At 26.5% G+C, this 17,048-nt stretch overlaps 2 protein-coding genes across 2 annotated transcripts; both read right to left on the bottom strand.

The window, feature by feature from the left end:
- Positions 1-2,481: 2,481 nt before the first annotated feature.
- Positions 2,482-3,615, bottom strand: LOC129619120 (transferrin-like). The gene is made up of 3 exons (XM_055534214.1): positions 3,496-3,615; positions 3,155-3,433; positions 2,482-3,092 (listed from the first exon to the last, which is right to left on the bottom strand). Exons 1-3 carry the CDS (start codon positions 3,567-3,569, stop codon positions 2,546-2,548), a joined length of 900 nt encoding a protein of 299 aa, XP_055390189.1. The 5' UTR covers positions 3,570-3,615; the 3' UTR covers positions 2,482-2,545.
- Positions 3,616-8,026: 4,411 nt separating this feature from the next.
- Positions 8,027-10,156, bottom strand: LOC129619057 (transferrin-like). The gene is made up of 4 exons (XM_055534135.1): positions 10,025-10,156; positions 8,879-9,154; positions 8,429-8,810; positions 8,027-8,352 (listed from the first exon to the last, which is right to left on the bottom strand). The coding sequence occupies exons 1-4, from the start codon at positions 10,096-10,098 to the stop codon at positions 8,131-8,133; spliced, it is 954 nt and encodes a 317-aa protein (XP_055390110.1). The 5' UTR covers positions 10,099-10,156; the 3' UTR covers positions 8,027-8,130.
- Between the last annotated feature and the right edge of the window lie 6,892 nt (positions 10,157-17,048).

Here is a 17,048-nt window from a genome sequence, read left to right as displayed (position 1 = left end):
AAATGAACAATTTACTAGTGTCTAACAGATGTAATAAACTCCATACAACGTAGGGTGTTGAAGAAAAACGTGACCAAAAATCTGAAAAAAGCTGCTTTTAGATAACGGTACATTTTAGCGGCCATTTTGTGTTTTTAAATTCAAATATAGTATGCCGATAGAGGAAGCCAGCTATTGAAAATATATTTCTGCGATTGAAAAATTAAAAAAATGCATATGGTTATACCACAGTCAATAGTTGAAAAATGGCATTTTTAGGGTTTTGGGGGGGTATAACTTTTAGAGGGGGTGAGATAGGTAAAAATTATGTTTTACGAAAATTAGTTTCTAGTTAAGATCTGTGTACGTATGAAATTTCGGCCTTCTATCTCCAAGGGTGTAGAAGTTTTGTAAACAGACACACGGACGGACGGACGGACAGAGTGAAACTAATAAGCACTTTTTCCAAAAATTTTTTGGAAAAGTGCTGAAAAGCTTGAAAAAATTCTTACGCATTCGTTCTTTTACCACATTTCTTATTCTATTTAAAAATTTCCATCTACTCAAAAAAAATTTTTCTTTAAATCCAAAACTAAGGTTCAAAATAAAAGTGACAATAAGATTTCGTTTAGTACTAACTTTAGTTAGTTAGATAACACGGTTCATCTGCACACTATTAGATTGCGTTTATTTGTTCACACGCCTTCTTTCCTAAAGTTTCCTTCTTTCCTAGTTAAATGTTGGAATGAAAACAAATGTAGATATACCTGAACTCGATTTTACGGAAAACTATTTTATTATTATATAAAGGAAAAATCTTTGCTGGATGGGCACATCATTTAACCAAAAGTATCGAGTAATTCTTCAAGAATTTGATTTTTAAAATTTAATGCATAACACAGAAAAATTGCAAACGTGAATGTAAATTGTGTGAGTAGATCATTATCAATGCTGTCTGCCAATATGTGGGAAAATCATATTTTTGAAAACCAAGCCCCTATTTCACAAACCATAAAAAAGTAAAAATGATTAAAAAATAGTAAAAATTTTTGTTGCAATTTTGCTCGTTTTCATTACCTTCTGTAAAAGTATGTTTTGTTTTTGTTTTTTAATTACTCCACTTGAGAACATTAGGACCTTCCAGAAACATACCCTTGAGTCTATATCTCAGATCATTATTTCTTAACGTTGCAAACGGTAAGGCAAAGTATTAGTATATTTCGAACCTTAAATATTAAACCTTCGAAAATACGTTCGTATGGGTAAAAAAATGGTACAGAGAATCTACAATTATACCACAGACAAAAAATCGTACATTTTTATTAATTTATTATTTTTGAGCACTCTGCAGCAATTAGTTATTCTCAGTATTAAAACATGTGTATGTATAAACGACGAATAAGTATATTTATTCAACCAACTGAAACACTGATTTAAGCATTTTTCGATATTTTTCTGCTTTTAATCGAAAATATGAAAAATGTTTGTTTAAAAACAGATGTTAAAGTTTAACAGTTTCTGGGATTTGAAGAAAAGTAAAGAATTTAAGAAATCCCACCACTCCAAGTTTAAGTACTTAAGCATTATATTAACAACTATATAATCCTTTTGTCAACAACTAAAAAGAACTAAATAGAAATCCTTTATTTTTGAATAAAGGATTTCTATTTAGTTCATTTTACATTTGTCGTATCTATCACAGTTATCGATATCACAATTTCCAATTGTCTTTATCGTGTTTATTGTTGTAATATTCGTACATATATTTAATTTATTCTCAGTTCTTTTAAGGAAAAATTTCTTTTAAGGAAAATATCAACAGTCAAATTGAGAACAATCATATATTGGTAAAAAAATTTAAACGGTTGAATTTTGTATGCTAACACAACTTTTTCTGAAATTTTTTGTAAAATTTCGCCTGAATGTATGCAAAATTACACAATACAGTTTTAACAAGAAAAAATTTTTACAGAAGAGTTAATTTTAATTTTTTATTCTTTTATTACTTTAAAATTTTGAATACAACCTAATATTATAAAGAGAGGAGCGCTATCACTAGTTCTACTTAAACCCACCGTATAATTTTACTTTATTTAATCGAATTTAACATTATATAGTAAAATACATATTATGCTTTTTGCAAACAAATAAAAAATTTTTGAGATATCTTAAAAATTCCAAACTAATATGTATGTAGATTGAAATAGTTGGTATAATTTGAATTTGACCTTTCTGTGTATTGAACATAATGAATATTATCCACATACTACAATAATTACACTTTGAGAGAAATAATGTTAAAACTGTTCATACCTCAAATATTTCCAAAGCAAACTTTTGAGTTTCTAATTGCTTGCCAAACATAAATCGCGCAAAACTGAAATAATCTTCGAATAATCTTCACTATTAAGAGGAATATGATATATAATAAGATATTCAAAAAATCCTAATATCATTACTCTACTTTACTTTAAGATTACAAAAAACCATTTTTATTTTTAATAAAATTTTATTTTGCACAAAAACATTATTTCAATTTTCAAATTTTAAAATAATCATGATCATACTAATGATGATGATGATGGTGACCGTGATCATGATCATGATCATGGTCATGTTCATGATCATGGGCATGATCATGATTTTCAGTATTTCCACAATGTAAATCTAAGAATTTATCAACAGATATTCCATTTGGTTCAGAATGAACTCGTTCCAAAGTTTTAGTTTCATCTCTGAAGATCAAATTGCTTGTTCCTTTGAATGGGCCAAATAATTGGAATTGACGTCCACGTCCAACTTTATTAGCAGCTGTTAAAAATGCTTCAATAACATCATTTTTGTTTGATGCTCCTTTCTTGATCATGACAGCATTAGGAATATTTGCTTCTACATGGCAATTTTTGAATTCACTTATTGGTTTAATAACTAATTTTTCGTTTTCAATGCAAACAAGTTTCTTGTTCTTAGAATCTTTGATTTCATGGTATCTTTCCAAAATAATTTGTGATCCCTTATTTGGACGTACAACTCTTTCACATTTACGACCATTTCTATAATAGTTAATGTAAAGAGCAGAATGGAACAAACGAATATCTTTTTTGTCAAATGATCTGCCAAATAGAAAATTATAAACATTAATTCCATTCATTCCTAAAAATAAAGTTTTACTTACAATGGCAAATTATTTAATTGATTAACTTTGTCGGCATCAATTAGAGCAACAATTAAGTTGCTATCATCGTACGATTCAAATAAAACAGCTTCAAGTTTTTTCAAAACATTTGGATGTTCATCAGCATCAACAATTGTAGCATCAGCTGATCCACCAGCAACAGTATCAATACAATTTTTATTTGAAACACATTCAAAATCAGCGTTAGCCTTTTGAACTCTCAATGCATCACCCATTGCTTGACATTTTTCCAAAGATTTAGCATTACCAACGCAAAGTCTTTATAAATTCGTTAAAATTAATATTTAAAATTCCAATCTTTATTTTTAGTGTAAACTTACTTGACTTTAGCTGCTTCAGTACAAGAGTAGACAGTAGCCAAAACTACTAGGGTAATTTTTAATGTTGAAAACATTTTTAAATTTTAATATTTTTCCTTTCTTGACCTTTATTGATTTACAATAAAGTTAAAACTATACTTGATTTAAAAAATTTACTTGCAATTTATACTATTTTTCGAAAATGATAAAACGATATCACATTAAAATGTAAAGTGAAGAAATTGTCAACTGATCGGAAAATGAAAATATTCGTAAGAAAAACAATAAAAAATCAGGTGAATCACATTTTGTTTTCATAATGGTTTCTTAAATTTCAATTGAATTTACAACAGTGAACACACATACAAAATATTTTCATTATAAAAGACACTAAAACATCAAGAAATGTAAAGAGCGAAAAGGAAGAGAATATTTTGCAATGCATTTCATGTACCCGTACATACTTTTACACCTCTTAGTTTTAAATACGCATATGATACTTAAATAACAGTGAAATACAGAATTTTATTGTGAATTGTTTTAGTACAAACACAACAGGAATTGTCAAAAATAAATTTTGTGTAAAACGAAAGATACGTCACTTTTCCTCAGTGTTGTTACACTCGGGCATTGTTCAGAAAATTATTAATTCTATAGTGTAATAAATTTTAGTTTTTTTTTTGCATAAATAATTTCATTTACTCAACAATTAAATCAAATTTATAAAAATCCATTAAAGATTTTTTTAAAGAGAGTTCGGTGCATATTTGACATTATTTTATCAATTTTAATTCGATATGTATTCGGCAAGTATTCATCACTTTAAAGGAGTAAATATGAAAAGTTTTTGCTAAACCTTTTACGATTGACAGTTTTTACAAGAATTAAGATATTTACCCCTAACCGAAAACAACTTAATTTAAGGAAATTAGAGATCGGACATGTTGACGAGGAGAGTGGCTAACACACCTCTCCTTGGCTCCGAGGCCTTCTGCGAAATCAGACTACATATTCTTGATACTTTAGGGAACTAAGAAAGGAAGCAGAAAGATGGCGGTCGGAACGCAGCAGAAGTCTTCTGAGGCTGCGGCAGGCCAAGGGGTTTCTGGAGAATTATGACTGGAAGCGTTTAAAGTAGAGTATAGAATTGGCCAAGAATTAGTGAGAATCCTTACCAGGGTCTTGTTGAGACACTGCAGACTTGTGAGTCGTTGGGGTCAAGACTAGGTGCGCACAATAGATTCTTATACGTTGTTGGGATGTACAAATCTACATTTTAAAAGGGCTATTTTAATCTTCATAATTATCGAAACGTAGAATTAAGTTAAGGGATATTAAGGGTTACAATAATACGTCTCTTTTTTCTAGCTTAATAGGTAACAAAAACTTAACACATAAATTAAATATTTTCTTGAAGGAATTTTTCGGGCTTTATGTAAAGTATTACAACCTTAACCGTAGAACACATTTTTGATTATTGTCAAAATTATATTTGTTTGTGTAAAATATCTGATAAAATCCAAAAAGATTATAAGAGCCTAATAACAAATAAATAAGTTAATATAGGTAACGCAGAAATAGATTGTGGTAAGCGCTAGAAATCCAAAGAATATTTCAAAAAAATTTAAGCGTCATTTTACTTAAGTATCTCTACATTTAATCTGCCTTTAGTACTCTCATTATTAAATTTATAAATGAACAGACAGGCAATCTTAAATTAAAAACAAATGTGTTACAATTTACACAAAACAAACTAAAGTAACTAAAATAAAAACATAGTAATTAAAATTTATATTGTGTATAGAGAAATGGTTGGGAAATCCATTAAAATTAAATTATCGTAAAACGATATAAAGCTTAACATAATAAACGCACTAGACTATATAGAACTTTTTACTTTAAACAAAAGCTTGGAAAATAATTATGATTGTGTGTATATAACAGAGCAATGTTTCCTTATCTCATTTCGAAAATAAGAGTTAAAAATGCACTTACACATATCCATACATACAAAGATACATAAGTAAAACATAAAAGTTTTGTTCTTGTAATATTGTTGAAATTCTGTGTATGATTTATAAACGTAAACAATATAAAATTATTAAGAAATTTAGATAATAAGAACGTAATATTACTGTCATTCGATAATTAGCTATTTGGGTCATAGATAGAATTCTGTTTCATCAGAAGTCGAACGTTGATTACAGTAACCAGATTTAAAAAACCTGTTGAAAAGTTACGATATAATCTTTGAGAATAGTTCATATTAGCGAGTTTTTATTATATGGAATAAAGATATTAAGGTATAAGATTTGTAATGCTAATGCTAAATTATAAAAGCTATTTCTAAGTAAGTGGCAATTTCAAAGATTATGATGCATATCGCATTCCAATATTGGATAATATATTTTGCTAAATACTAAACATACGTTTTGTTTGAAAATATAAGAGTATTGTTGAAAATTTTTGTTTGATTAAGCTTCACAGAATGTTGCTAATTCTATGTCCTTGCTGCATGCCGGAAAATGTATTAAGATTTGTGTGCAAGAATTAATTTTTATTGAAATCTTATGTTTTATGAAAAAGTTGGATAAGAGTGGAAAACTTAAAGAATTAAGTAATTTATTTCTAAGTATTTGAAATTCTATTAAATTAGAATTTCATAAGTCAAAAGGGAAAAAGAAAATCAAAAACACGATTTCAAATGCGAACCGAGGCTTATTTTAATTCTAAAAGAGGGTCTCTACCCTTTAAGAGAGTTTCGCTTTTATAAGTCAAATGTCAATATGGGAATAAATAATTTCGGAAAATACGAAAAATACTATACTATTATAGAAAAATAGCTGATGAGTTTTCAAGTGATTTAAATAAGAGAACGATTTTGGGAAAATTAAAATTTTTCAAAGATTTCCAATATTACACGTTAAAAGCTTTTAAAAAATCTTATAACATTTTGCGAAATTTTAAATTTTCGTCCAACTTACCTTAAGAAACCACTATCTGAGATAAATATAAAATATCTATAAATTGTTTGCCTTTAGTTTACTTGAATTTCGAATAAATATTTTAGGTAATATAACAACAGTTTCAAAATTGAATGAAGAAAAAGAAACAGTCTACCACTTTTGTAAAAAAGATGCGGGGTAGATTTTAAACAACGTAGAACTAACGAAAAAATTCTATTAAAAAACTAGTCTTATATCGAAAGAAGGAAAAAAAATTTTTAAAAATATTCTTATTTTTGAATTTTCTCATAGATGGCGTACTTTAAAATTTTTTAAAAATGCCTTTAAATCAGTAACCAGTTGGTACTTACATAGAAATTAACTTTAGAAGTTTTAGAAAGTAAATGTAAAATATTTTTGTTTATTCAATAGTAAATGTCCTTTCAACAAGAACCAATCCTCGACCAAAGAATTGCCCAGTGTTTACCCTCAATCAACGAAATGCCCTTTATCCTCGATTTACATATTATGCACTCGTTTATCATATACGGATTATTGAAAGGGCAAAACAAAAATTTCAAGTAAGTTTCGTTTGTGGAGAACTAATATGTACTTATTGTAATATTAGGATTAAGATTAATTTCCGAAATGGCTGTGTATTAAAACTTAAAATATGTAATATTGAAAAATGAAAAAAATTAAACTATAATTACCGCAACTTAATCATTTTGTGTTCAAACACTGAGTTTGTAAAATTATAAACAAGAAAATTTAACCAAATTTACTGTGAAGTTATTCCGCATACCGATTACTTTTTTTAAAAAACTTTACTTTTTAACAGTCAGTCATTGCAAGACTTACTTAATATCTTTGTATATTTGTAGCTATACTTGCATATTTAAAAATTCTACACAGTCTACACTATATGATTCAATCGGAAAACAATCAATTTCTTTTATACCGCAATTTTGGTAAGAGTTTTAAGAATATGTAAGAAGGTAGTTAAAATATTATTCTTTGTATTTAAATTAAGCTGTATAATATCGAATTTATATACAATTATTGTTGTAACATTGACTCACACAAATTATGGTGAATAAAAAGTTCAGTTTGCAAAATTCTGGCTGTAATTTCTATAGTCTGACATAACCCGTATGAGAAATAATTTTAATTTAGGAAATTTATTGCTTCGAAAAGCTAGCGTTTCTAACTATACTTGTTACTGAAATGCAAAAATTCGAATTGTTCGTAAAAAAAAGGGATTAAGATATTACTATTGAAAAATTCTGTTTAAATGAGCTTTAAGAGTGAGTATCTGCCATTTTGAATTAGTAAGTGTAGACTTAGTTTTTGTTATCTTTCTATAAGTTATATGGAAAATTGTGTACTTCTTGATCCAAATTTCTTTAGACTTTCATCCAAATTTTTGATTATATTTCAAAATTTATTAGCAGTCACAGTTGAGATATAAGTTTTACATTCATAATGCCTTAACCAATACTCTGAAAAAGTCGTGCGTTTTAAGTTTTATGTTTATTTATTTAAGAATTGATGAATCAAAATCGTATTCGGTCTTAAAAAGAACCTAAAAACAATAGCAAGAAATATTTCTGACTAAAGTAATTAACAATTTATTCAATAAAATATCGAGTCATTCTTAAAATATATACAAATTTAAAATATAATCTTAGTGCAAGTTATTTTCCTTTTTTTAATGTCCATAATGTTCATAATCATGATCGTGTTCGTGATCGTGTTCATGATCATGATCGTGTCCATGATCGTGATCATGATCATGAGCATGGTCATGAGCATGTTCATGATCATGGGCGTGATGATGATTTTCAATATTACCACAATGTAAATCGAGGAATTTATCAACAGAAATTCCATTTGGTTCAGAATGGACTGGTACTAATGCTTTGGTTTCATCCTGCAATAAAATAAAAATAATTTTATATTAAATTTTTATCTTTTGCTTCAAAAACATTCTTACTAATTCAACCTACACTGAAAATTAAGTCTTTAGTTCCTTTGAATGGGCCAAATAATTGGAATTGACGACCATGTCCAGCTTTATTTGCTGCAGTTAAGAATGCTTGTGTTATTTCTTCTTTGGTTTCAGCACCTTTTTTAATCATAACAGCATTGGGAATATTACTTTCTACATGACAATTTTTGAATTCACTAATTGGTTTAACAACTAATTTTCCTTCATCGATGCATACAAGTTTTTTATTTTCTGTATCTTTAAGTTCATGATATCTTTCCAAACGGATTGAATCACCTTCACCTGGACGAATTACTTTTTGGCATTTACCATCATTTCTATGATGATTAATATAGAGAGCTGAATGTAATAATCGAAGATCATCTTTATTATCATAAGATCTGAAATCAAATTTTTAAAAAATTAAAATTTAAAAAAAAATTTTGAAAATTTTTTTGATAATTCTTACAATGGTAAATCATGTAATTTGCTTTCTTTATCAGCATCAATTAGAGCAACAATTAAATTATTTTCATCGTATGATTCAAATAATACAGCTTCTAATGTTTTTAATGCACCAGGATGTTCATCAGAATTAACAATTGTTGCATCAGATGATCCGGCAGAAACCGATCCAATACAATTTGCATCAGAAACACATTCGAATTCGGCACCAGCATTTTGAACTTTTAACAAATCACCCAAAGCTTGACATTTTTCTAAAGCTTCTTGTTCTACACAAAGTCTGTAATAAAGAATTTGATTTTTAGAATATTTGATTAGCGCAATTTTTTGAATTTTCATTGAAGCATATTCAAATGTATTTTGTAATGAGCAAATAAGCTAGCTGAAATGTTACTCGAATTCCATAGAATCTTCATCATAATTCTATATTTATTCGAAAGTTAGCACAAAAATAAAATATTTTGGTAACGCATAGTCCACTGGAGCACTGGAGTTTAATATTATAAGCAATGTAAGATATCGAATTGAATGAATCAAGCTAATATTTTAGCAATTTCTAAATCTGATCAATTGATTTGATTTCTAAATTTATTTCTAAATCTGATCGATTGATTGAAAACCAAGTTGTTTTATTTTCTAATTCTAATTATGCAATTTCTGATTTTTTTATCAAAAATTCACAAAACTTTAAAAAATTAATATTTTTTTACTTCAAAAATTTATTGATCTAATTTCTTATTTTTAATTTGATTCTGTACTAATATTCACTTTGAGACTAATGAAGATTCCTTTAAAGTTTGTAGAACACAACGTTAATATTACCAATAAAATTTCGCGATTTAATTTCTAAATATTTTGTACTTAAATTCCAACAATTGCTATTACGATATGACAGTAATTCCAAAAGAAAGTTAAATACAATTTTATCACAACAGTAAATGCCATCACATTGTAAAAATTTTATAGTTTTGCCAACATTTTGTATTTTCTTCCAATTAAGAATCTTATTAAATTTTTAAATCCTTTTTAATTTTGCACTAAAACTAAATTTGGTCTTATAAACCTTTATTTGTCGAAATTATTTAAACACAAAATCCACATATTTTAGATTTAAAACAAATATAAAATATCAAAATATTTTAATCCTTACCTAACTGTACCGGCATATGTTTGAGCGCAAATTGTTGCACAAACAAATAAAGTTATTTTAAATAAAGAAAACATTTCTTCCTAATTTTTTTTTCTCTTAACTTTTATCTGACTAAGATTAAAATTAAACTGTACTTGAATTGAGTTATTCACGAGCATTTTATACTTTTTAATTTTTTTCTCAAACAAAAAACTTGCAAAAATAAAAACAAAACTCATTTGAAGAGAGTGAAAAGGGAATAACTCTCTTTTTAACAACAAAAACTAAACATATTGCAAAAAATTTCAACATAAAAATTATTTGAACTTTAAAGGTAAACAATGAAAATAAACAGAATGTCAATAAAATTTGAAATAAAAATTCCCCTACATTAATTAGAATTAAATAAATTAGTATCAAATTAATGGCTTGTAGAGTAGCACATTTCTTTCGGACAAATGAAAGTGCATTTTTAAAAAATAATTTGCTGGCTAACTACTTAACTAAACAAAATTATTCTTAATATAAGCCCGAAATGACTTTATGCAACCGAAAAAATATTGCATACTTTTAGGAAAAAAAAAAAATTGGAAGTCTAATAATGAAATTCGACGGTTAATTATGTGAATTTAGGTAAATTACTTTTATAGAAATTTACGGTTTCGGAAATACAAGGTACCAAAAATTTTACTAATTTCGGGAAGCGATAATTTGTAAAGGGAAGGAGATAGTAAAAATTTTTTTTTCTAGAAATATAAATTATTTATTAGCATCAGAAAGCTGCTAAAATTTTACATGTGACTCCTACAACTTGTCGTTTAAAGATATCTCTTCAGAATCCAAAAAATGCAGAATAGACTGGTTAATTTCAACAACCCTCCTTGCCTTTATGATGTTTGAATCTTCTGTGCTCTTTCGCAGTAGAAGAAACAAGTCGCTGCTTTTCTGCGTCTTCGCAATTCAAAAAATAATTGTGGTTCCGATACAATAAATTGCTGAAAAAATGCATTTTGAGGACTTTCAAGTTTAAAAATTTTGAAAAAAATATTTTCTTCTAGTAAAGTAAGATTAGGAGCCAAATGAAATATAGCACAAATTTTGAAAACAGACACATGCACAGTGGAACAGGCGGAGTAAAACTAATAAGACCATTTTTTCAAATTTCATTAGAAAAGTGCTAAGAACATATGAAGATGAGAATTGAAAGAGAAGAAAACAAAATAAAAACAAACGTGTTGTATGCATTGGATAAATTGCAACAATAAAAACAATATAAAAAAAAATGATAAAAGAAATAAACAAGATTTTTTTCTTAAACTAAATTCTAAAGAAATTTAAAATTAAAATTTGCATCTATACATTATGTATGTGCTTATGTAGTAACATATACTTTTATAATAACTGGAAAATCCCACAGTGTTAACTAAAATTTAAAAAAAAAAATAATTTTTGAAGCTTTTAAAAATTCTACAGGTATGTTTTCCTAGGTAAATTCAAACTGTTAATATGATAATTTCAAATTTAAAGCGACACATAATTACAAACTCAAACATTCTTATTATTAAACTTAACAAATTGGATCGCTATTTTATTTTAATTATTTTAAACATTAAAAAATGTGCTTAAAGCAAAATTCAATTTAATTGCTAATCGGTATAACAAGTAAAGTTTATTGCAGCTGAATTTTGTTAATATTAACGATACTAATACGAATATTGCAAAAATGGCATAAATAAAGCATTATAGCTTCAATAGTATTCCTTAATCAGAACGATAGTATCCACTTTCCTTACTTTTGATTTGTGGACCCAGTAGTGATCTTATTTTAAAGCTTTGAACTTCCATCGAGGCACTGAATTCGCAAATATAGACATAAATAGAAAAATATAAACGTTTGAACAAACTATATTCGAAAATCATTTACTCAGCATTACATAAGACGTCGGTATTATGTGTAATTGCAAATAATATTATTCTATCGTATCACCACCAAACGAACATTTCTTTAATCTTTTGCAACAAAAAATTTCTCCAAAGAGGAATAGCAAACAGTGTTCCCACTTGGTAAAAACAAAATGTATCCAATTTCGAGAAAAAAATGTATCCAAAATGTATCCAACCTCTTAAAATAGCATTATTATACTAAGTAGTTTAATTTTCTACAAATTAACCCCTAATTAATATTAATTTGTTTTATTCCACAATATGAGTTTTGTTATTTATAGTGAATTCTTTAAGAAAGCACATACAACTTTTATTACATTTTAAGTGTAAAAGTTAAGGAAAGAGAAAACATATGTATGTTTATGTTCTGTTGTTGTTGAACTACTATGCGGTAAAGATGATTCACCATGAAAACGGACAAATTTTAAAAAGTATGTACAGCCAATGCATTTTCTATAACACCTAGTTTACACTAAAATATTTCTGGTATGTTCTTGTATAAATGTTAGATTTGAATACAAGAATAGGCGGTTAATAAAGTATGTTTTTTACTTTGTTCCAAAAAATTCGGAAACTTGCTTAGAAAAGCCAGCAAATAATATTTTTTGAAAATAAATCAACAATCACGATTAAATATTAGCAGCATTTTAACTGTTTTGTAATATTTATTTAGTGTTTGTAAAGAAAATGTAGCCATATTTCAGCAAAATTTTCAAATGTAGCCAATTTCGGAATTTTAGCAGATTTGAGTATCTTTGTATCCAAGCCCAAATTTAGAGCAAAAATGTATCCAAATGGATACAATTGTATCCAAGTGGGAACGCTGATAGCAAATAGAAGTTTTTGAGAGCAAGAGAAAAAATTTATACGAGAGACCAAGCGTTCATTGATAAAGAAAATTGTGTCGGTAAATGACATATCTGGTCAATATAAACCCGAAAATAACAAGGTACTTGAAAGAACTAAAGTAGATTCTGTTAATTATAACTAAATAAGAATAAAACTGATTCTAATAGATTTAGAATTTTGACCCATCGCTACAAATAATTTACATGAATCCATAAATACATACATATATAGTTTTTTGTTAATCGTGAATCCGAGAAGGAATGTTTTCAGTTCTTGTATATAATTTGTTCAATTAGTTTCAATAGAGTGCAGTGCATCATTGGGGAACTAAAGAAATTATTGCGAAATTTAAGCTTGTGTGTACTTGCGTAAATGCTGTACAAGTATATAGAGTCCACTTAAGAATATTGAATAAATCAACTGCAGTTCGATTTAAGTATAATTCATTGTACAATTGTATGTTCATAAGTTTTCTCCCAATTATATAGAGTCAGTTTGAAAAAAATTTTTTAATATCCAATATTTTATAAATGTTTTTAATCTTAATTTTTCTTAGAAAATAATAATTATTGTTATTGTTGAATTAGTTCTAGAAAAAAAAATAAGGAAAAAAATTTTTATGTGCATATTTTAAAAATAATTTTATTTAAATTCTCTTTTTATTTCTGTACTCATTTTGTTTGTCAGTCCAATTTCTTAAATTTTGGAAAATGAAGCATAAACCTATAAATTCACAATATTTATTGCCACTTACGCTGAAGCTCCCGCTGAAATTTTCTTCTGGACTTCAAAAATCTGATCGAAAATTTTATCGACCGAAAACATAGAAATGAAAAGATAAAAAATATTAGTCAGGTAATGTGAGAAGTCTTTTAAAATCTAAAATCCTGCAACTGCAGCCAAATTAATTTTAATTTTAATTAATAGCATTTCACAAAATTTTAGTTTGTGTTTTGCAGAATTCCTTGTACAGTTCAATTAGCAAACAACTATTAAGAGAATTATATTTTTATAAATTATTTTTATCTTATTATTTCATATAAGTTATAAACATTTCAAATACTGCAGTTGTAATAAAGCTGCAATGGTGTACAGGATAGGTATAAAGTAGGAACATAAGTGAAATAAGATTCAGTTAACTCCTCAGTAATTCATTTTGAACCTTCATAAATTCGAACTATAAATTTAACTTTTTGATGGTATTAAATTGTTTTAAGTATAGTTGCTTATGTTGTTACCATATGTTATTCAGGTCACTTTAATTATACTTAGTTTTCATATAATTTAAGTGCCCTGAACAAAAAATTAAAAAAGAGAACTACATTTCAATTTTTAGGAAAGAAAGTTTTTTCAACTCAAACAATTAACTAAACTGTGGCCGGTTCCTAAAAAAAAGAAATACAACTTTTATTCTAATGAGTTTAGTTTGAGTGTTCTTTGGGTATTATTCTTAAAGTTTCTCAAAGAAAATTTATAAGTTAAATTAAATTATTTCTGTGATATGTCCGGATACTGTAAATAATAATCTGCTGATTAAGAACCTAGTTAACGCCATTTTCCCATTGTAAATAAGATAAAAATTCAAAGAACTCGTAAAATAACATTGTTGTACACTTACCGTAAATATAATTACATTTCGACGCTACTTGCATTCAAAGAAACTAACTGATATGCAATAATATTTTAATTATTAATGATTTACTGCTTTACATTTTATGGCCATTAATATTTATAACTATTATTTGTAATTAGCAATTGCTTTTGAATCTAAATTGACCTTGCATTCGTCTCTTATATTTATTATATTACTCACTTTTATTAGCTTAACTGTTACAACGCCATTTCATCTTTATATTATTTTAGCAATAGATTTAATTTTTATAACAACTGTTATATACTGTTATATACGTATATTATAAATAAAAGAAAATAGAAAACTAGAATTGACCTGCTTATTTTGAAAATTAAAAATAAATAAAAATAAAATTTAATAACAATTCTAAGTTTATTTGCACATTTGTTCATATTGTCATGCAAATTTTCATGCGTTTCAACATGAGATACGAATTTGCAGTATAAATTCACACGAATCAATCATAATTATATATTTATAATTATTGAAAATTAATTTTTTGCAATTTTGAAAAATTTGAACTGTTTTCTAATTAAAATTCAGTAATTTGAATAAAAATTTTGTAATCGGTGTAGGTACAGTTTTCCTTTTTGTAATACTGAGCAACACGTACCCCAACTTACATAAAGTATTGTCTTCAAAATTTTAAAAATCAATAAGAACATTTGAAAGCCAGTAAGGTAATTAATAATCTAAAAAAAAATTAATTAAATTGGAAATTTTTGTCACTTTCCAATTTGTTTTCCTTTTTTGGCAATTGAGTTCGGAATCGATTGATCAATTACTCAGAATTAAAATAATAAACATGATTTTACGGGGATTTCCTGATGAATTATTATTCTGAGAAATTATGCATACAATAACTGTCTAGAATATTATGGTTCACATTTGAAATGAAAGTTATTAATTTTTCGCTCTGATAAATTAAATACACAATGCTATTGTTATTCCGATCAAACACTTTGGATTCTAAGAATGTCACAACGTTTATGTAAATAAAATTAAAAAAAAAAATTGATACACACTATTTTTAAAGATTAATTATTGAATTAAAAGTCCTGGCTTTTTATATACATTAAAAAGAAAAAACAATATGTTTGTGTGACACATTTTTTTTGTCTATCGAAATACATAAGGAAAGTAAATTCTAACTTTGGCAAATAGCTTTGCTTGCCGAAGTGCTTACAGTAATGAAAGCTCCCTATTAATAAACGGTTCATCCGATCAATAATAAATTCGGTCGGCTCGAAAATTGCATCAAATTTTTCGAGCTATTTCAAGCCATGTAGTACAATTAAATTGAAAACGATCATGAACAAACATGATTGACGAGATCTACAACTTTCGTTGCAGGACATTTATGGGAATCAAATGAACAAAATGTTAGCAAACCAGTTGATTAACAATACAATATTGATTCTCTTGAAAAGAAAAAAGATTTTGAAGTGTTCGATTAATTTCTTAAAGCACTAGAGAATAAAAATAAATAAAAACAAACATACCCCTTGTACTTTCTTTTGAGCTATGCAATCAAATTATGCACATAAAACTATATATAAGAAATCAGAATTTCTAATAAAATTAGAAACTACGAAATTCGACTAGGCGTTTTCAATTTGAAATATTGAACCCGTTTGTTCAGTATTTCCGCAAAATTTTTAAAAAAATATGAAATTATAAGTTTGAAAAATTGAAAAAAAAGATAGTACTTAAATAATTTTCCATATATATAAATTTCAAAGTTAATGCCAACAAGTAAGAATTTTATATAAAGATCTAAGGTGCATTCAAATGTCTATTGCCGAATAGTAAAAATTGTATTAAAAAATTGAGTCTACTAACTCAAGTATATGGACATATTATTTTACTGTTCATCCAATATCTTCTTTTTCAATTTTTATTTAAATTATAGAAACTATCAGTAGCCCACCCACTCTATATTATATAAATATGAGCCTAAATGCATATATACCAACATGTAAACAAAACACTTCTGTACAATGCACTAACTGACAAAACTTTTATGCAATTAAAAATTCAATCTTATTATTTATCACTTAATCTAATATAAATTAGCATTTTTAATATTTAATGCTTTATAATTTCTATATTATAAGCTGAAATCTCTATTGAAAGCTTTTTAATATTATTAATTAAAATATCATCTTATTTTTTTGTCTTATTTATAATGAAGAATTTTGTATTTTCGTCTGAGTCATTCTGATTCGAGGAAATTCTATTGTAGAATTTTATAGATTTAATTAATAATTTAAAATATTAAATCAAAACAAGTTTAATCAGCTGTCGCATAGTTCGTATTACTCTCGAAATCTCTAATTTTTTTATTTTTTTTCATTAAACTTATAAATTATTCAAACCTAGTAAAAATGTCACATGGTTAATTTGTAAGAAAGTCTTATTGTCATTAACATGAATTATGATATACATACTTACTCGTAAGTCGGTATTTTATAAGATTTTTATAGCTTTAACAAAAATCATTTTATTAGGATACACGTCTAGACTCCAAATATAACCATCAAATTCATTAAAATGTAATTATAATTGTGATTATAAAATTAAAATTCTTCTTCGAAATCAGAATCTCATTTTTGGAAT

This window comes from Condylostylus longicornis, unplaced genomic scaffold (assembly GCF_029603195.1).
Source record: "Condylostylus longicornis isolate FDR11 unplaced genomic scaffold, ASM2960319v2 ptg000010l, whole genome shotgun sequence".
Taxonomy (NCBI): domain Eukaryota; kingdom Metazoa; phylum Arthropoda; class Insecta; order Diptera; family Dolichopodidae; genus Condylostylus; species Condylostylus longicornis.
Note: the sequence above shows the minus strand (reverse complement) of the source record. Positions and strands in the feature narration are given on the sequence as shown.

Bases quoted from the DNA above. Each gene is read 5' to 3' on its own strand.
- LOC129619057 (XM_055534135.1), bottom strand. From the start codon at position 10,098: ATGTTTTCTTTATTTAAAATAACTTTATTTGTTTGTGCAACAATTTGC. The intron at 9,155-10,024 runs GTAAGGATTAAA...TCTTTATTACAG, and splicing joins ACATATGCCGGTACAGTTAG to ACTTTGTGTAGAACAAGAAG. The intron at 8,811-8,878 runs GTAAGAATTATC...ATTTGATTTCAG, and splicing joins AAATTACATGATTTACCATT to ATCTTATGATAATAAAGATG.
- LOC129619120 (XM_055534214.1), bottom strand. From the start codon at position 3,569: ATGTTTTCAACATTAAAAATTACCCTAGTAGTTTTGGCTACTGTCTAC. The intron at 3,434-3,495 runs GTAAGTTTACAC...GAATTTATAAAG, and splicing joins ACTGAAGCAGCTAAAGTCAA to ACTTTGCGTTGGTAATGCTA. The intron at 3,093-3,154 runs GTAAGTAAAACT...TCTATTTGGCAG, and splicing joins CAATTAAATAATTTGCCATT to ATCATTTGACAAAAAAGATA.